Source organism: Chiloscyllium punctatum, chromosome 11 (assembly GCF_047496795.1).
Source record: "Chiloscyllium punctatum isolate Juve2018m chromosome 11, sChiPun1.3, whole genome shotgun sequence".
In the NCBI taxonomy this organism is placed as follows: domain Eukaryota; kingdom Metazoa; phylum Chordata; class Chondrichthyes; order Orectolobiformes; family Hemiscylliidae; genus Chiloscyllium; species Chiloscyllium punctatum.
In genome coordinates, this window is record NC_092749.1 from 19,433,101 (window position 1) to 19,454,729 (window position 21,629).

At 42.3% G+C, this 21,629-nt stretch overlaps 1 protein-coding gene across 5 annotated transcripts in view; it reads right to left on the minus strand.

The window, feature by feature from the left end:
• The window catches only part of tspan33b (tetraspanin 33b), a 68,313-nt gene that overhangs the window by 12,766 nt on the left and 33,918 nt on the right, over positions 1 to 21,629 (minus strand). For all 5 annotated transcript variants that reach the window (XM_072580412.1, XM_072580411.1, XM_072580413.1 and 2 more), the window contains 4 exons: positions 12,700 to 12,757; positions 10,300 to 10,427; positions 7,449 to 7,523; positions 2,177 to 2,272 (listed from right to left, as the gene is read on the minus strand). In XM_072580412.1, the coding sequence (XP_072436513.1) occupies positions 2,177 to 2,272; positions 7,449 to 7,523; positions 10,300 to 10,427; positions 12,700 to 12,757 (357 nt within the window). The remainder of the gene's footprint in view (positions 1 to 2,176; positions 2,273 to 7,448; positions 7,524 to 10,299; positions 10,428 to 12,699; positions 12,758 to 21,629) is intronic.

The following is a 21,629-nucleotide window of genomic DNA, read 5'->3' on the forward strand; positions in this document are numbered from 1 at the left end:
CGGTAGATGTGATCTATATGGACTTCAGTAAGGCATTTGACAAGGTTCCCCATGGGAGACTAGTGAGCAAGGTTAGATCTCATGGAATACAGGGAGAACTAGCCATTTGGATACAGAACTGGCTCAAAGGTAGAAGATAGAGGGTGGTGGTTTGTTTTTCAGACTGGAGGCGTGTGACCAGTGGAGTGCCACAAGGATCGGTGCTGGGCCCTCTACTTTTTGCAATTTACATAAATGATTTGGATGCGAGCATAAGAGGTACAGTTAGCAAGTTTGCAGATGACACCACAATTGGAGGTGTGGTGGACAGCGAAGAGGGTTACCTCAGATTACAACAGGATCTTGACCAGATGGGCCAATGGGCTGAGAAGTGGCAGGTGGAGTTTAATTCAGATAAATGCGAGGTGCTGCATTTTGGGAAAGAAAATTTAGCAGGACTTTATACACTTAATGGTAAGGTCCTAGAGAGTATTGCTGAACAGAGAGACCTTTGAGTGCAGGTTCATAGGTCCTTGAAAGTGGAGTCGCAGGTAGATAGGATAGTGAAGAAGGCGTTTGGTATGCTTTCATTTGTTAGTCAGAGTATTGAGTTTAGGAGTTGGGAGGTCATGTTGCGGCTGTACAGGACATTGGTTAGGCCACTGTTAGAATATTGCATGCAATTCTGGTCTCCTTCCTATCGGAAAAGTGTTGTGAAACTTGAAAAGGTTCAGAAAAGATTTACAAGAATATTGCCAGGGTTGGAGAATTTGAGCTACAGGGAGAGGTTGAACAGGCTGGGTCTGTTTTCCCTGGAGTTCAGAGGCTGAGGGATGACCTTATAGAGGTTTACACAATTATGAGAGGCATAGATAGGATAAATAGACAAAGTATTTTCCCTGGGGTAGGGGAGTCCAGAACTAGAGGGCATAGGTTTAGGGTGAAAGGGGAAAGATATAAAAGAGACCTACGGGGCAACTTTTTCACACAGAGGGTGGTACGTGTATGGAATGAGCTGCCAGAGGAAGTGGTCGAGGCTGGTACAATTGCAACATTTAAGAGGCATTTGGATGAGTATATGAATAGGAAGGGTTGGAGGGATATGGGCCAGGTGCTGGCAGGTGGGACTAGATTAGGTTGGGATAGCTGGTTGGCATGGATAGGTTGGACCAAAGGGTCTGTTTTCATGCTGTATATCTCTATGATTCTATGACATGCACAATGGAATGCACATAACAGAGTCACAATTTCCAACCAGGATTGAGGTGATTAGGACATATTTTATTCTTTCATGGGTTGAGGTCTTTCTGGCATTTGTTGCCATCCCTACTTCACCTTGAACTGAGTGGCCTGTCGAGCCATTTGAGAGGGTAGATTCAAGTCACAGACATTACTATGAAGCTAGAGTCACATGCAGGCCATGTCAGGTAAGGAGACTGTGGAAGGAGGGATGGAGACGGGGCAAAGGAAATTTGAAGATAACAAGAAAGATGGTCAAAGATGAGGGGAAGGAAGGTCAGGGACGGGGATGAGGAGGGGCAGAGATGGGGAGGGGGAGGGTCAGAGACAGGGAGGGGGAGGGTCAGAGACGGGGAGGAGGAGGAGGGTCAGAGACGGGGAGGAGGAGGGTCAGAGACGGGGAGGGGGAGGGTCAGAGGTAGTGAAACTAGATTCCAAGATGGTACAGCCACTGTAACCTGCTCAAGAGCTACTCCTGGTGGCCGACACAGAGAAACTGGGGGTAAAAACCACCTTACTGGGGAAATCAATATCATTTTGGAGAAGAAAGACAGCTTATTGAGGTTGTGCCATCATATGGGTTGGTTGTGAAGCTATGATGGGTTCTGTAGTGCTCACATTGTAAATCACAAGGGAGAACAAAACCAAGCACAGAAGAATGACTAGATCAGCCTGGTTGGGCAGCAAAACCAGAGATAGGAACCATTCAGGTTTTAAGGGTAGATTCCTTTGTTTCCTTGTTTCTAAATATTCATACAGCCTGGCATTGTTTGAAGTTTACAATCTCTGACTGTGACATAGGCTGTTTTCAACCATTGCTTTTCATGTGAGAAACAGGGAAGCAGCAAGTAGAAATCACTCCCAGTGAATCAATTAAGGTCGAGATAAGACACCACACAAACAGAAATGTATCAAAGATCAATTCTGTTATCTCAGCGAGTGTAGTTGGAGCTATTACCTCTCTCTGGATGTAGTCTATCAGATTCTGCAGGTCAATGTCATCCCTGTAATGGACAATGGCTTTCTTGATAAATTTACTCACTGTGTCTTCAGCCTACAAGGAGGGTACAAGGTCAAGATCAGATTGATGAAAGAAAATACAATGAAACAGAGCATTCAAAGTTGATGCAGGCTTATGTCGATGTGCCTTTGATTCTAAGAAGCAGCAATTCCAATTATTTCTGCTGTGCTGAGGATGAGCACCTTGCCAAGACCTTCCCCATGCCGCCACTTCTCACCTTTATACAACCGCCAAACCTCAAACAAATCATTGTTCACAGCAAATTGCCCAGCTTTCAGGACAACACCACACAACCCTGTCATGGCAACCACGGCAAGACGTGTTAGAGTGTCGACATGGATACCACCATTACACGTGGGGATACTTCCCACCATTTATACGGCAGGTACTCATGTGACTTGGCCAACGTTTTCTATCTCATACGCTGGAGGCAAGGATGCCCTGAGGCATGGTACATTGGCGAGACCGAGCAGAGGCTACAGCAATCAAAGAATGGACACCACACAACAATCATCAGACAGGAGTGTTCCCTCCCAGTCAGAGAACACTTCAGAGGTCTGGGACATTTGGACTTGGACGTTCAGGTGGCCATCCTCCAAGGCAGACTTCGGGACAGGCAACAATGCAAAGTGGCCGAGCAGAGGCTGATAGCCAAGTTCAGTACCCCTGGGGGATGGCCTCAATTGGGACTTTGGGTCCATGACACACTACAGGTGACCCCACTACACACTCCTTCTCTCTCTCTCTCTCTCTCTCACTCACACACACACACACACATTCACGCAGACCCTCTCTTATATACAAGTTCTCTCTCAAATGCTCACACATACACACCTCCCACATTTACACCCACGCACACACACCTTTTCATAGATATTCACATCCCCCCCCCCCACATACACTCACATGCACACACACACACACATATATAAATGTATGAAGTTTGTGGAGTGAATTTGTGGAATTACATTTTATTTTGCTCAAAAACTGCATGAATCCATGTAAGATTCTGAAAATTTCTTTTTTAGAAATAGAATCAGTCTGATCATTGGGGCACAGACAGACAGACTTTAACCTCACACTTTCAATGCATTATCTGAGCTGACATGGCTGTTAATGTTAAATTTCACTTGAGAATGCAACTTTTAAAAAAAAGTTCTGGGATTTACATATGAAAGAACTCAAAGTAACATGGTCATTCTAAAAGATGACAGATTAACAAACATTCCAAGTATTTTTCAATATATTATTTCAGTTACATCACACTGCAAACATTTGCTATAAATTCTGTGTCTTATGATTTTATAGTCCACAACCAAGTGAAGGAGCAGCCCTCCGAAAGCTAGTGCTTCCAAGTTGGACTATAACCAGGTGTTGTGTGATTTTTAACTAAGGGTGGCATGGTGGCTCAGTGGTTAGCACTGCTGCCTCACAGCACCAGGGTCCCAGGTTTGATTCCAACCTCGGGCAACTGGCTGTGTGGAGTTTGCACATTCTGCCTGTGTCTGCATGGGTTTCCTCCCACAGTCCAAAGATGTGTGGGTCAGGTGAATTGGCTGTGCTAAATTACCCATACTGTTAGGTGCATTAGTCAGAGGGAAATGGGTCTGGATGGGTTACTCTTCAGAGGGTTGGTGTGGACTTGTTGGGCCGAAGGGCCTGTTTCCACATTGTAGGGAATCTAATCTAATCTTATTTCTGCAGCAGCTTCTTCAGCTGCTCCAGCTGACTGGGACTTCTGTAGCTTCAACTCAATGCACAACATCAGCTGATTCAGTAGAGGGGGCAGGGGGGGGGGGATTCTCAGCTCTGAGACAGAATGTCATGGATTCAAGGCCCGTACCAGACACTAAACTACATAACTTACCTGACATTGTCAGTGTAATGCTCTTGAGAATACTACACTGTCAGAAGTGTCAGTGGTTAGTTTAGCTCAGATGGGTGGATGGTTGATAAGCAATGCAAGTGATTCCAACAGCACAGGTTCAATTCCTGCACCATAGAGATGTACAGCACAGAAACAGACCCTTCGGTCCAAGTTGTCCATGCTAACCAGATATCCCAACCCAATCAAGTCCCACCTGCCAGCACCTGGCCCATATCCCTCAAAACCCTTCCTATTCATATACCCATCCAAATGCCTTTTAAATATTGCAATTATACTAGGCTCCACCACATCCTCTGGCAACTCATTCCATGCACGTATCACCCTCTGTGTGGAAAACGTTGCCCCTTAGGTCTCTTTTACATCTTTCCCCTCTCACCCTAAACCTATTCCCCCCAGTTCTGGACTCCCAACCCCGGGAGAAGACTTTGTCTATTTATCCTATCCATGCCTCTCGTGATTTTATAAATCTCTATAAGGTCACCCCTCAGCCTTCGATGCTCCAGGGAAAACAGCCCCAACTTATTCAACCTCTCCCTATAGCTCAAATCCTCCAACCAAAGGTCAATAAGAAGGACTCTCCTTCTCAACCTTTCCCATCACCTGAGGCATGGTGACCACCCTTCATCTCTTGGCACAACATCGTAGGCTGAAGGGCCTGTGCTGTGCTGTACTTTTCTATGTTCTAAGTGTCATCTTTTAGATGAGACTAAATTGCATGCAACGTTTAATACATATATCGGTGTAATCTGTGACACCATGGCATACAAGGTTTTGGCCAAGTACTGGAAAATAGTATTAGAATAGTTAGGTTTTTGTTTTTGCCTAGCATGGACTTGATGGGCTGAAGGACCTTTTCCTGTGCTGTAAGCCACTATTACTACTGCAGTGATTGTAACAAGGGCAGCCAGGTGGACCTCAAAGAATATGAGTTCCTTGATTGGGGCTGTTAATCTGGTCCAATCAGGGAGCCCTGGCTGACAGATATAAACAGGAGTGCCAGAGGTTCTGTTCACTCTGAGGAAGCTGGACCAGTGTCAAGTCCTGTGCTTGTGTAAATAAAGGGTGACTTGCTGAGATACCAGCCTCTGGAGTTATTTCAACTATGACTATGAGTTTTTGCCTGTTGCCCTCAGCAATGTTCTCCAAGCTGCCTGGCTCTGCCTATACAGAGGCCCTCTGATATTCCGTGTACGGTGAACGCACATTGACATCCCAATTGAGCATAGAATTCCAGATCCCAAAACCACTGCTGTGCACAGGCCTTGGAAACCTCTGTGGCCAGTAAGAAAATTAAAGAGAAAGTTATGCCATGATTCTGTTTTGAAGAACAGGAGCGTTACAAGGGAAGACCAATACATCAGATGTAATCTTCCTCCTCCCTTCCCTCCAGCCATTAAGTTAGTTTGTATCATTATATTCCTCCTGAGGGATGTCAGGAGACTCCTCTTGTTCTTTGAATTAAGTTTTTGGATCTCAAAGTATGATTTAATGTCTCATCCAAAACATGGCATATCCAGCAATGTAGCACTGCCTCAGTGCTGCGTAGATGTGTCATCTTAGAATAAGTGCTCAAGTCCAGAAATGTATTTTGGTTCCTCCAACTCTGAGGTTTGTTTGCAATGTGCTGAGTTAGAGAAAAAAAATAAAATATTTCCAAATCAGGTTTACCAGACTAATTCCTGGGTTGGCATGACGAAGGATGAAGAGAGACCAGATCAATTAGGTTCACTGAAGGTTAGAAGAATGAATGGGGGATTCTCATAGAAATCTGTAAAAATGCATCCGGACGAGGCAGGGTAAATGCAGGAAATATGTTCCTGATGACCAGGGAGCCCAGAACCAGGGGTCACAGTTTAAAGATACAGGGTTGGCCATTTAGGACTGGGATGAGGAGAAATTTCTTCACCCAGAGAATGGGGAGCCAGTGGAATTTGCTACCACAGAATGCAGTTGATGTCAAAACATTGAATGTTTTCAAGAAGGAGTTGATATAGTTCTTAGGGCTAAAGGGATCAAAGGATATGGGGAGAAAGTGGGAACAGGGGACTGAACTGAATGATCGGCCATGATGATATTGAATGGGTACAGTAGGCTTGAAAGGCCAAATGGCTTCCTTGCCCTCCTATTTTCCAAGTTTCTTTGCTAGGTCCAAGCAGCTGTTTCAGGTAGTTGAGGGTTGCCATACCTCAGTATTTCACTGAAATGCCATCCTAGAGTGCGTAGATAAAGCCCAGAATAGGACTGAACCTTCAACTCACTGGCATACACGTGAGAGCATGCAGTGAACTGGTGCCAGCTGATACCTGGTATAAAACACCAAGGTTAGCAGCTTTCAGCCAGTGCACCCATCCAGGGATTCCTGCTGAAAGTACATTTATGTGCAGAGGACTGACTTCTGCTGTGATAGCCCCACATGCAGCACTGCATCCGTACTCATTCTATATAAGATGAATGTTTTCCTTAGTTGTTGTTTGGTCTGATCACAAGATGACTCATCATATAGAACTGAAATACTTAGAACTTGCAAAACAGGAACAGGTCGATTCCCCAAGCAACTGCTTATGCTCCCTCTTTATGCTTTCAATCACTACTTCATCTAACATTATCTTCTTCTCCCTTCTTCAGTTTCCCATTAAATGCATCTATATTATTCTCTCTAGCCACTCACTGTGGTAATGGGTCCACATTCTAATCACTTTCTGGGCAAAGACATTTCTCCAGAATTTGCCATCTCACTTATCAATGACCACCCCTAGTTGTGGACTCACCCTCAAGTGGAAACATCGTCTGCACATTTACCCTTGATAACATTTTAAAACCCACCTCAGCCTTCTCTTTTCTAAAGAATGCCTGACTTTTCAATCTTCTTAAAAGTGTGTTGCTGGAAAAGCGCAGCAGGTCAGGCAGCATCAAAGGAGAAGGAGAATCGACGTTTCGGGCATAAGCCTTCCTTCTCCTTTGATGCTGCCTGACCTGCTGCGCTTTTCTAGCAACACATTTTTGAGCTCTGATCCCCAGCATCTGCAGTCCTCACTTTCTCTTTTTCAATCTTCTGTCAATTATAGATGGTAAAAGAATCAGGAAAGACACAATTTTGGTCAAAAGCTTTGTATGATGAAACAAAACTATAAGACCTCTTTATCAGATGAGAGCTGAGGCAGAATAAAGATTGAGCATGAGATTTTACACAGAGAACGTGAGGCATGGAATACAGTGCTATGGAACTCAAAGGCACTCAGAAAACCTTTGACTGCCCATATAAGTCAGTCCATCCCTGGATTTGGGATGGACACACTATTTTCTTGTACCCTCTGGATGTACCTTGTCTGAGTAGACAAATCCCAGGACTCCAACCGCCAACTGTACCAAGAATAGGATGGTCAAGCTCACCGAAAACTGTGAAGAAAATAAGCCAAAACAAAGCCATATTTGTAACAGAACAACGAGAGCAGCATTGATTATTGTTAAGGCAGGTGACTTATTAATCTCTTAGGTGTCCTCATACACCCGCAGTTTAACAGCTACTGAGAGGCCTTGTGGAGAATTATAGAGCTGGCTTTGAAAGTTATGTTATCTGCAATGAATTAGACAACTGTGGGATTTTAAATTGTCATTCATTATGGGGCACATGTTGGTGTTATTCAGAGAAAAAAATCCTCTATCGTGTATTGTAACATTGATCTTGAAATCTTCCCTTTCTGCTGGGTGGGGGATAATGGAGTGTAGGCTTTTAATTTCAAAGGGTATGGAGAATAAAAACAGGAGGTTTTGCTAAAACAATGCAAGGCATTAGTCAGACCACAGGTCAAACACTATGAACAGTTTTGGTCCCCTTATCTAAAGAAAGGTATACTGGTATTGGAAACAGTCCAGACAAGGTTCACTTGGTTTATTCTGGGAACAGAGAGGTTTTTAATGAGGAAAGGTTGGGCTTGTACTCATTGGAGGTAAGAAGAATGAGTGGAGACCTCATTGTAACATGTAAGATTCTTAGGGGACTTGATAGACTAGATACTGAGAGGTTTTTTTCCCCTTGTGGAAGAGTCTGAAACCAGAGTCTCTCAGAATAAGAGATTGCTCATTTAAGGCAGAGGTGAGAAGGAATTTCTTTTCTCTCTGAGGGTAGTGAATCTGTGGGATTCTTTACCACAGAGGGCTGGTGAGGTTGGAATCATTTATATCCACCCAAGAGGACACTTTGCTTTATCTGAAAAACAGCAGTTTAGAGAAGAAAGACAGCAGTTTAGAGAAGAAAGGTGCTATGTTGGGTGAATAAGGCCACAATGCCTTGGTACTGCACTAAAATGCTAGCCTGGGATGTGCATATAAAGCCCAGCATAGGATTGAACCAGCAACTCACTGATATACAAGTGCAAGCACACAATGAATTGGTGCAAGCTGACTCCTATAAAATACCAAGAATAACAGCTATCAACCAGAGTTCCAATCTAGGGATTCCTGTTGATGATACATTTGTGCACAGAGGATTGAACTCTGCCATATTTGCCCCACATGCAAATACTTTGTCAATGATATACTCCAAATTCTCCCATCAGACAGAACCATGAGGTTCTGAAGAGTGCTTGCAACCTGTTGGCTTGCATCTTTGCCTGAGTTAAATCCTTCAGAAGGAAAATATAGTGAATGGTACAAAAAAAAACAAAAGTAAAAAGGACATCAAGGAGTGTTCTGCAAACTTAGCAGGTAGTGTGTTTAATCTGTGTAATTGCACACTAGACCAGTTTGTAATCACAGTGGAACAAACTTGATTCAGTTTTTTGAAGAGGTGACCAAGAAGATAGCTGAAAGCAGAGCAGTAGATATCGACATGGACTTTACCAAAGCTTTCAACAAAGTTCTGCATGGTAGACTGGTTAGTAAGGTTAAATCACACAGGATCCAAGGAGAGCCAGCCAATTGAATACTAAATTGGCTTGACAATAGGAGAAGAGGGTGGCGGTGGTAGAGGGTTGTTGTTCAGACTGGAGGCCTGTGACCAGCAGTGTGCCACAAGGATCGGTACTGGGTCCAATAATGTTTGTCATTATATAAACAATTTGGATGAGAAGCTAGGAAGCATGGTTAGTAAGTTTGTGGAATACACCAATATTGGTGGTATAGTGGACAGTGAAGAAGGTTATCTAAGAGTACAATGGGATCTTGATCAACTGGGCCAGTGGTCTGAGGAATGGAGTTTAATTTAGATAAATGTGAGGTGTTGCATTTTGGTAGAATCAACCAGGGCAGGACTTGTACTGTTAATGGTAGGGCCCTGCGTGGTGTTGTGAAACAGAGAGATGTAGGCATACAGGTACATAGTTTTTTGAAAGTGGTGTCACACATGGACAAGGTGGTAAAGAAGGTATTTGACACACTTGCCTTCATCAATCAGAGCACTGAGTACATGATTTGGGACGTAATGTTATGGCTCTACAAGACATTGGTAAGGTACTTCAAGACATTTAGAGTACTGTGTACAATTCTGGTCACCCTGCTATGGGAAGGAAGATATTAAACTGAAAAGGGTGCAAAAAAGATTACCAAGGATGTTACTGTGATTCGAGGGTTTGAGCTATAGAAAGAGTCTGAATAGGCTGGGATCTTTTTCACTGGAGCATAGGAAACTAAGGGATGACCTTATAGAGGTTTATAATATCATGAGGGGCATGGACAGGGTAAATAGCCAAGGTTTTTTTCCAAGGGTAGGGCAGTCCAAAACTAGAGGGCATAGTGAAAGGGAAAAGATTTATAATGGACCTGAGGGGCAACCTTTTCACACAAATGGTGGTGTGTGTATATGGAACGAGCTGCCAGAGGAAGTGGTAGAGGTGATTACAATTACAACATTTAAAAGATATTTGGACAGCTACATGGATAGGAAAAGTTCAAGGGAATGGGCCAAATGCAGGCAAATGGGACTACTTCAGTTTAGGAAAACTGGTTGGCATGGACGAGTTGGGCCGAAGAGTCTGTTTCCGTGCTGTGTGACTCTGTGACTCTATGGTGAGGTGCTCAGACAGGGTGAACATCTAAAATAATGCAAAGGCATAAATATATCTGTAAACGAGTGCAAATAACCATGACCAGGAAGGATGTGTGGTCACTGTTTTTTGAAATGTTTGTAGGTTATGCACTGATGTTGATGGATACAGTTGTGCTGAACGAAACTCACCACTTGCAGCAGCACAATGTTTTCTCTCAGAGCTCCAATGCAGCCACAGAAGGTGATTAAAAACATAATGGCTCCAACCACAATCATAATTATCGCAGGGTCAATAACAAAAGTATCCCGTACAGCATCTGTGTGAGAAAACCAGAGTAAATCCTGACTTTGTCCAAAGGTTCAAAATGCATGATGATAAGTTGACAGTTCATTTCATATTGCTCTCCTTTACCACAGTACTTCCATTGACTTCAGTACAAATCAAACCAGTTAGGAAGGAAACCTGCTTTCATTAACTCATCTGGTCTACATATCACTCTAGATGACTTCTAAAGGCCCTCTAAAGTGACTTACTTTCGAAGAAAATACCATTGTATCAGGTCGCACTGGGATGGACAATATGTATCAGTCTAGCTGTCGATGCCCACATTTGAAGATTACATTATTTAAATCTGAGAATTTCCATTATAACCATAGTTTATTTTTCTCAATGTTTTACTGACTGTAATAATATAATAATACCCCTTCATCCCAAGTTGGTCCACTAACAAATCTCACCAGAGCCCCTGCCCAGTCACATTGACTGAAATACCTCTGTCTCTCACTGTAATGGCATCGTTTATCAGCACTGTCCAATTCCTCTGACTTTTCTAAGGATTTCAAGCCTGGAATATTTAACTCACAAATGTTATCAAGGTGTACTATCTGAAATATTACTTAAGAATGACATTGATTGGTAATATATCTATGTTGTGGACATTTTGAAAGAAAGGAGACTGGCTGTAGTAGGGAAAATGTTGTATTTGTAGAGAACACAAGTTGCTTTACTGGAGTCACAGCGACAACAATACTTTCAGAAAGAGGTCACATGACCCCAGTTTGCAGTTAAAATAAAGCTACTGGATTTGATCTTGATATTCAGAGAGAACCTGTTTGGAACAACAGCCTTTGCCCTTTTTCTGAATCCATCTCATTAACAAAGAAAGGCTTCATTAACACAAGAGTATTCTTAAACAAGAACTCAAAATCTATACCACTGTCTCCAGAAAGGTGAACTCTGTCACTATATCAGATCCAAAAAGACCCCAGTGCCAACAGGTTGTATGCAAAATGACTTCAGGTACAGTCCACTATTTGGTCAATCTGTAAATTATTTTCCTGAAGATAACTCCTACTTGGCCAAAGTATTTTAAGATAATACTCTGCTGACTTCTTTTTTTCCCCAGACTGGATACTGAGGCAGATTTCCCTTCGCCAAAGGACAATAGTGAACTAGGTGAATTTTTCTGACAATTGATGACAGTTCTCATGGTCACCTTTCCCAAGGCTAGTTCTGAATTCCAGATTCCACAGCATGTCCCCTGGCCTCTGCACTGTTAGTCCAGTGACATTCTAGGTGTATATATTTGCACAGTTAAAATATTTTGTTCATAATCTTTATATATTTGCTTGAAATTTTTTGTTTTGCAATAAAATAGTTCCTTGTTACTTAAGGTGCATAGTTGAGTTGTTTCTGATACTGATCTGTATACAGTTTGTTACATGTATCAAACTCAGCTCACTTTATTAATTCAATCATTGTGGTGACCTGTGAAGGAGTGACACAAGGGCAGGAATTGGTTCATCTCCTCTAACTAGGACGTAACACAATCATGCTCAGGTTATAGTCAGTCTCTGGAATGGCTATTACATCTTATCCTTTCAGTAGAATTTGTGCTTCTAAATTGTTTTATTTCATATGCTGTACATGTTTGTGAACAGTTGAGTAACCGTCCCCATCTTGCACAAATGCTCCACTAGTCTCACGCTCGATTAGTAGGGTAATCAAAAATCCCAAAATTGTTCTAGAACTAGTTGGATGGTGGGCTTTGGGACTGGAGGAGTGCTTCATGGATGTAATCTAATTTCAGGTCTTACACCCCTTCCCATTTAATATAAAAATCAAAATAAAAATTTGTTATCTGTTTCTTCGCCCTTAGTGGGTTGGAAGTGCTTCTTAATACATTTACAGTATTTGTGACATGTGGATCTTTGAAATTCATGAAAATGTGAATTTACCAAGTCAGGAAGCTGCATATAACAGAACTGATATAGATGATAGTGGGGAATATCGTCACCTTGTATTTAGCGAGTATGGAACTGTTATAACTCAATCTTACCTAAGCAGTATACACTCAACCAAATGCAAAGCTGCTACATCTGACCTTTCATTGATAGGATGCTTTGTATACATATAGAGTGTAGACAGAATTACTATATCTGGGTATTGCTGGTAAATGAGCAGGAAGCAGGAGTTATTGCAATGCATACATCCTTGGAAATTGGCAGTTGCACAGGCAGCACTTTGAACAATTCTAAATCTATTGTGCTTGTCCCTATCACACAGAGAATAGAAAGTTCCTCATCCACCTGTGGCTTTTTGAATCTTTGCATATACTCCAATGGCAACAATCACCAGTGAGATGATCTACAAGACAAAAAAAAACAAAATGATTCATATAAACATCAAAACTTAACGTATTAATGACCTCTACTCTTATAGTCAAAATCATAGTTTTTAAAACAGTAAGCCTTTTGCAGCATTTAAATTCCAACAGCAAAGAGCAAGATAGCAAATGGTTGCATTGTACTAAGTGATTAATACCTTAAAATGAAGATATATAAACATTATGCCATGCAACACAAAAAATTGCTGCAAATTGAGAGTCACACAGCACTTGTACCTCTCCGCCAAAACTGAACGTTTATAGCCTGAAGCACATACCAGGAAGTGAATATTTCTATATGTGATCCCCAATCCTTCCAGCTTTTGCACTGTTCTGTATGTCTCACAGATGAAGAGAGATACCTCTTGGACAAACCACGCCTTACTATGTCACAGCTACAGACACTGTGTAATCGATAGCACGGAGGTAGGTCATTTGACCCTCATTGAAAGAGCGATCCAATTAGTCCCACTCCTCTACCTTGTCCCCATTTGCCCTGAAAATTTTTCCCTCTTCAAGTACTAATGCAATTTCTCTCTGAAAGTTGTTATTTGTATTCCCCATTCCTCCTATCTTTTCAGGTATCATGTAAGCAATTTGACTCCCTCCTTTCAAAATGTTCCTGTCAGTCCCAATTTCAGGTCTGCCCATGGGACAGAGAAGATTCAATCCAATATGTTCTTGCTCTTCACTGTATTGTGAAGAAACATCCCAACTCCAGTTGCCCTCCCTTAGCAACTAATTGGAGCCGCGAGTAGTAGCCGCTGGGGACATGGATCTGTGGTGTAGGGGTCACCAAAGGCTGAGGACGGTACTATCTACGGACCCTTGAAACTCCCGATTCCACATTTTCACAGGAAAGGCCAGTTCTATAGCTTTCTTGAGGTGCAGATATGGCTCAGTTAGTAACTTTTTTTTGGGTTAGAATAATATTAACTCCACAAACAAAGTGATCCCTGAACATTTCCCAAAGTGCTGGCCCATACTAACAGTGTTCCACCAATTTCTGCAGTTTCATTAAGAATTCAGTAACTGGTTCCCAGGAAGTCCATTAGCCATGTTAAACCTATAATACTGCAATATAACAGCTTTATTAGGGTCATAGTGGTCTGCTACCATATCTATCGGTTCATCAAAGGACTTTGGCTGCAGGTAGATTAAGCTCTTTATGATGTAGGAAGCCGGAGCCCCACAAGGGTTCGAGAGAATGACTTTTTGTCAGATGACCCCCTTCGATCCCTGAAAATATTCTTTCATTCTTTTGGCTCACTGGGGCCTTTTTTCCGTACCTGCATCACATGATTCCAGTTTCGCAAACAGAAGCACTTTCAATATTTCCCCACCACAGTCTTATTGGTTTCATTTGGAAGGCAGGGCTGGCTGAAACCTTTCTTGATTCTTGTCACTAATGTAATAACTCAGGGAGCCCGACTGGAAAGGAACATTGTTCATTGTTGAACACTAAAACAGAGCTACTATTTGTGGCATACATGGGTTAGTCCCAGTCCTGGACAGACTGATCTGCAGATCAATCTCTAGGTCTGCTTTTTTTTTTACTCAGAAGTGCTATTATGCACAACTAAGCAATCTTCCCATCATCAAAATTTCAACTTTTTTGCGCTTTTTTAAAACTAATAACCACCACCAGTAAAAACACCCATGTAATCAATTAAGTATTTACAAGCAAAACCCATTATGGGCAATGCAAGCCATCAGAGGTGGGTCTGCTTTATCCTAAATTTCTAATAATTCTGTTCAGCAATATTATTACACACATCTAGAGAAGGTGGGACTTAGAGGGCTCAGGTGATGAGTTATAGCTGGGCAAGCCATTGCCTGTTCCCAAGGGAACTCATCCTCAAGGAGCTCCATAGGGAGGTTAAATGATAATTCCCAATGGGCCTTGTAGGGGTTATCACAATTATCCAATTCCCTCTTGAATGAACCTACCCCACCACACTCTCAGGTATTCCAGATCCTAAGCTCTCACCGCATGAAAAACAAATTCCTTCATGTCACCAGTTTGCCAATCATCTTCAATCTTGTTCCCTATCCTTTCACCAATGGGAACTGTTTCTCCTTATTGATTCTGTCCAGGCCCCCCTCATGACTTTGAATATCTCTATAAAATATCCTCTCAAAATTCTCTTCTCCAAGGAGAAAAGTGCAAACTTACCAATCCATCTGTGTAACTGAAGTTCCTCATTCTTGGAACCATTAGAACATAGAACATAGAACATTACAGTGTAGTACAGGCCCTTCAGCCCTCGATGTTGCGCCGCCCTATCATACTAATCTGAAGCCCATCCCACCTACACTATTCCATGTACGTCCATATGTCTGTTCAATGACGACTTAGATGCACTTAAAGTTGGCGAATCTACTACCGTTTCAGGCAAAGCATTCCATACCCTTACTACTCTCTAAGTAAAGAAACTACCTCTGACATCTGTCTTATACCTATCTCCCCTCACTTTAAAGTTGTGTCCCCTCGTGTTTGCTGTCCCCAAGGCCCTCAGCCTTTCCTCATAAGACATTCCTTCCATCCCAGGCAACATCCTAGTAAATCTCCTCTGCACCCTTTCCAAAGCTTCCACATCCTTCTTATAATGCGGTGACCAGAACTGTACACAATACTCCAAGTGTGGCCGCACCAGAGCTTTGTACAGCTGCAGCATGACCTCCTGGCTCTGGAACTCAATCCCTCTATTAATAAAGGCAAAAACACTGTATGCCTTCTTAACAACCCTGTCACTCTGGGTGGCAACTTTCAGGGATCTGTGTACATGGACATCAAGATCTCTCTGCTCATCTGCACTCCCAAGAATCTTACCATTAGCCCAGTACTTTGCATTCCGATTACTCCGACCAAAGTATATCACCTCACACTTGGCCAAATTAAACTCCATTTGCCACCTCTCAGCCCAGCTCTGCATCCTATCTATGTGTCTCTGCAACTTACTACATCCTTCGTCACTATCCATAACTCCACCGACCTTAGTGTCGTCCGCAAATTTACTAACCCACCCTTCTAAGCCCTCATCCAGGTCATTTATAAAAGTGACGAACAGCAGTGGACCCAACACCGACCCTTGTGGTACGCCGCTAGTAACTGGACACCAAGATGAACATGTTCCATCAACTACAACCATCTGTTTTCTTTCAGCAAGCCAATTACTGATCCAAACTGCTATGTCTCCCACAATCCCATTCCTCTGCATTTTGTATAATAGCCTACTGTGGGGAACCTTATTGAATGCCTCATGAATTGTTTCTGCAGTTTCCCTCATGCCAAAAATTTGCTTTGCTAAGGTACTGAAAATGCTGAGACTTCGACTCCCATACCTTTATCCACAATTACCTTGATTGAATTATGATGCTCATTTACTTTCCAACCTATTTTCTGTTCACTCCTCTTAAATATTGACAATTACCTCCTGGAATCTCAGAATTATTACAGCACAGAAGGAGGTCATTTCCCTATTGCCTCACTTATCGGTGCATTCTGATCTTAAATGCTGAGCTTGAAAGACTTGTCAATTAAGCAAGGCAGCAAGTTATAGACTGAAAGCAGGTTTATTCCCTCCATCCCCACTTCTATTTTTATTAATTTTTTTTCATCCAATGTGAACATCACTGTAAATTAAAAACAGCAGGCCCTATTCTTCAAACTCTCCCACTGGGGCCAGGTTGGCAACTGCTAGCCTTTGGACAGGACATTCTGCAAGGACTGCTTACAATTGTCTAACCAATCTTGATGTGCTACAGGATCATAGGATTGTTACAGCACAGAAGGAGGCCATTTGGTCCATCATATCTGCACACCCTCTCTGTATGAACTTAGTCAATCTCCGGCCTTGACCCATAATCCAGTATATGCTTCCTTTTCAAATGACAGCTAATTCCCTTTCAAATATGCTATCACTCTACACTCTTTCTGCACTCTAAGGCGGTGCATTCCAGGAGGTAACTATTGGCTGCAGGATGCTTTGGCTTCTTTTGTCAGTTATTTAAAATCTTTGTCCTCTCGTTCTTAATTCTTTCAAGAGTGCCAATATTTTCTCTCAATTTGTTCAGACCCCTCATGATTCTGAATGCTAAGTCCTGGACATTCACTCCGTGATCTCCTGATGTGTCCAATGTCTCTCACAGCTCTGGCCTGGACGGGTCTTCGGTTTTTCTTCTTCTCCTATTCACAGAAAATCTCCTGGATATTGGAAGTTGTTGCACAACAGTTACCAGCACAAAACCGTGAGCAAAGATGCTCAGCTACAGGGAGCACAACCTTTCCACGGTAAACTGTTTGTCAGCATAGGGTGATTAGATATCATGTGAATATGATACATGGTTGAACATCGCATGGTCAGAATACATCATGATCAAAACTCTAGAAGTGACTCCAGGAGCCTTCATAAGCAGTAGGAGACACAGGTAAGTACAGCAGCATAGTCAGGCAGAATACAGTCACCTTAGTCGCTTCCAATGAAATTGTAAAATGGCGCCTAGTGAAATAGAGTCATAGAAATCTACAGCACGGAAACAGGCCCTTCAGCCCAACTTGCCTATGCCCACCAGTTTTCACAATTATACCAGTCCCATTTGCCTGCATTTGGTCCATATTCCTCCATATCTATCCCGTCCCGTCTAAATGATTTTTTAGATAACAAAATTGCATTCACTTCCACCATTCATGAGAAACTGAATACAAAACAGACTTGCATTTCTCTAGCAGCGTTTCATGACTTCAAAACATCCAAATTAAGTGTTTTTACAATGTAGCATAATGCAAGAATTACAATCATTAAGGATTATTACATAAAATCATTTCAAAGCAACTGGTCAAAATAGGTACATTTAATACACTGTAAAGATAGAAATACCAGGACCTGCAAGAGGATGTAATTTAGTGTGCGTGGAATGGGAATAGTTATCTGAGTCTAAAGCTGATCTTGGCAAAGTCTTACAGCATGAATGCAAGCAACAATTGGTTATGTAACTCTTTGACCTGTCTGACTTCTTTGGGCTGAAATGGGCTTGGTTCCTCGATGCTATTTAATTTGTATAATTCATTTCCTCAAGATATACTTTTATTCATAAAATGAATAAGGATTCAAGACAAGAGAATACAAATGTTATGCTTTATAAAATTAATTTACTACAAAACAATGTGCACCACTCTACGGTAACCCCTGCCCCCACCCCTCCAATTATAATGGACAATGGAGATTTCATCTACATTTGTACATGTTCTGACATGTAATTACTTGTGGGAATTGGGACAAATTGAACAATCTGAAAGTATGCTATGTCAGTAAGTCTCATCATCATAACTCTGCTTGTTGTTTTTAATGGCACCTCATGGTTTATATAAATGATGCATGAATTGATGCGTAAACAGTACTGAGCACAGTGAAGGCAGTGTTAGCAAATTCACCCTTCAGTCTTAGCCACTTAGCTCAAATGCAAAGCACAAAAAGAATGAAATTAACTCAGATGAAATACTTTCACAGTCCAATAAACATGGCACCAGAGAAAAACAGTAGTCCAGCTGTGAGCAATACTCAGTTTGGAAATGGTATCCCACATTCTTCTGCATTTTTGCTAACATGCATCCAGACTATTTAGACATTTGGGGAAGATTTGGACCCAATAAGTAGGCAGGTTCGAGTTGGTTAAGTGTTAAACAGTTGAATCCTGATCCTACTTGCAGTCCTGGTTGATAGTCAAGTCAGTAGGCATTCAACCTACTGTGTGGGGGAGTGGGGAGAGGGTTGTTGTCAGGACTTCAGATATTGTCACGAAGCTGCATGCCTCATTCTACATTCACCATTTAAAATTGAACTCTGAACAATTCAGATCTCGGGCAAGCTGCAAGCTACAAGCTGAACCAAGATTGTGGATTGAGATGTAAATATCTTTCCACAAACCTACAGAGTCCCTGACCAACTCCCTGCAATCAGATTCCTCCCTCCTCAAAGAAATTATGATCTTCCCTCTCCCCGATCTCTCTTCAATCTCTAGTAAACAACGTCTCCAACCTACTCCCATCATTGGGCTCTAATCTAATCTTCCTGTACCCCTCCCCACCCAAAGGCCCCCATGTGCCAATGAAACCAATTCCATTAGCATCTCTGCTCCCTCTGTCCTTGTGTATTTAAATCATTAGCCAGTTATTCTCAATCGGAGACATCACACAAGAGTCCAACCCTGTGGCCACCTGATTTTCATGTTAGCATATTATATTCCAGCAGAAGTTACTGGACAGCAGTTGTTGGCTGTCCCTTATGCATCTACTCAGAGTCACGACCTTTTACTCAAAATCTACATGTAGCCTATGTTAGAAGATAGAACATAGAACATTACAGTGCAGTACAGGCCCTTTGGCCATCGATGTTGCGTCAACCTGTGGAACCAATCTGAAGCCCATCTAACCTACATTATTCCATTCTCGTCCATATGCCTATCTAAAGATGATTTAAATGCCCTTAAAGTTGGCAAGTCTATTACTGTTGCAGACAGTGCGTTCCATGCTCCTACTACCCTCTGAGTAAAGAAACTATGTCTGACATCTGACCAATATCTATCACCCCTCATTTTAAAGCTATGTCCCTTTGTGCTAGCCATTGTCATCCGAGGAAAAAGGCTCTCACTGTCCAACCTATCTAACTCTGTGATTATCTTATATGTCTCAATTAATTCACCTCTCAACCTTCTTCTCTGTAACAAAAACAGCCTCAAGTCCCTCAGCCTTTCCTCGTAAAATCTTCCCTCCATACCAGGCAACATCCTAGTAAATCTCCTCTGAACCCTTTCCAATGCTTCCACATCCTTTCTATAATGCGGTGACCAGAACTGTATGCAATACTCCAAATGAGGCTGCGCCAGAGTTTTGTACAGCTGCAGCATGATTTCATGGTTCTGAAACTCAATCCTTCTACCAATAAAAGCTAACACACCTGTTGAAAGAGGTTGTTGCCAAGTATTCAAGACCAGCAATGATGGGTGACTTCATCCATTGTCTCCTAAGGCCAGAATATTGAAAAAAATCTCCTACAGTACCAAGGAAAGGAATAGCCTTCATGGCTCTTTCTGAAAGCAAGCCAGATTTCATCCTGTGTTGAGTAATATTAAATACGATGCAGTATCCAGAGTGAATGATTAAACCTCATAATATTTGCACCTTTTAGTGGTTCATATTTTGGAATATATTGCTAGAATGTGATGTTGGCAAGTCTGCATGTGTTGTCCATTTCTGATTGCCCTTGAGAAAGTTTGCACTCCACATGGCTATTAGAATCACAGAATCAATATAGTGTGGAAACAGGCCCTTCGGCCCAACAAGTCCACACTAACCCTGCAAAGGATAACCCAACCAGACCCATTCTCCTACCCCATTATCTTATATGTACTCCTGAATAACACACCAAATCTACACATCCCTGAACACCATGGACAATTTAGCATGGCCAATCCATCTAACCTGCACATCTTTGGATTGTGGGAGGAAACCCATGCAGACACGGGGAGAATGTGCAAACTCCATACAGACAATCGCCCAAGGTTGGAATTGAACCCAGGTCCCTGGTACTGTGAGGCAACAGTGCTAACCACTGATCCACTGTGCCACCCATTAAGGAAGCACCTGCAGGTTCTTGACCCAGTGACCGAGATATGACAAATTATGATTGGGATAGAGTCATAGAGATGTACAGCATTGAAAAAGACCCTTTGGTCCAACCCGATATTCCAACCCAATCTAGTCCCACCTGCCAGCACCAGGCCCATATCCCTCCAAACCCTTCTTATTCATATACCCATCGAAATGCCTCTTAAATGTTGCAATTGTACCAGCCTCCACCACTTCCTCTGGCAGCTCATTCCATACACGTACCACCCTCTGCATGAAAAAGTTGCCCTGTAGGTCTCTTTTATATCTTTCCCCTCTCACCCTCAACCTATGCCCTCTAGTTCTGGACTCCCTGACCCCAGGGAAAAGACTTTGCCTATTTACTCTATCCATGTCCCTCATAATTTTGTACACCTCTATAAGGTCACCCCTCAGCCTCCGACACTCCAGGGAAAACAGTCCCAGCCTGTTCAGCCTCTCTCCAAAGCTCAAATCCTCCAACCCTGGCAACATCCTTGTAAATCTTTTCTAAACCTTTTCAAGTAAATAGAGGACTACATTAGCTTCTTATGAAATATAAATTTGCAGTGAGAAGGTAAAGTGAGATGAAAGGAAAGAAAATGGATAGACTGAGAAATTTGAAATAAAGACAGAAAACACTGCAATTATGGAGGAAGTTTATATCAGCATAAGAAAAGATTGCCATTTCAACTCAAGTTGTCTTCTTCTTTCATATTCTAATGGACTGCTGCATATTTGTACTTCTACCCTTTTCCACTTTTGAAGGAATGCCAGCCAGGAGATTACATGTAATCTCAATCACAAATGTTTGTGCTGCATTGCAGTTTTTCTGTTAAAGTATAGTCACGTAGTTATACATTACTGATTTAGTGTAGAGTATGTCTTGCTCAGTGTCTATAGATGAAGACAGACCTCTTGACTTGACTGTCCTGATACTCTCCTGATTGGTCTTCGATTCCCCACCTTAAATAGATCTCAGCAGTTTCAAACCTCGGCTGCCTGTACGCTAATTTAGAATCGAGAGTGTGGCACTGGAAAAGCACAGCAGGTCAGGCAGCATACGAGGCGCAGGAAAATCGCGTTTCAGGCAAAAGCCCTACATTAGGAATGAGGATGGGAGTGGAGAGATAAATGGGAGGAGGTGTGAGGCTGGGGGGAAGGTAGCTGAGAGTGTGATAGGTGAATGGAGATGGGGTAATGGTGAT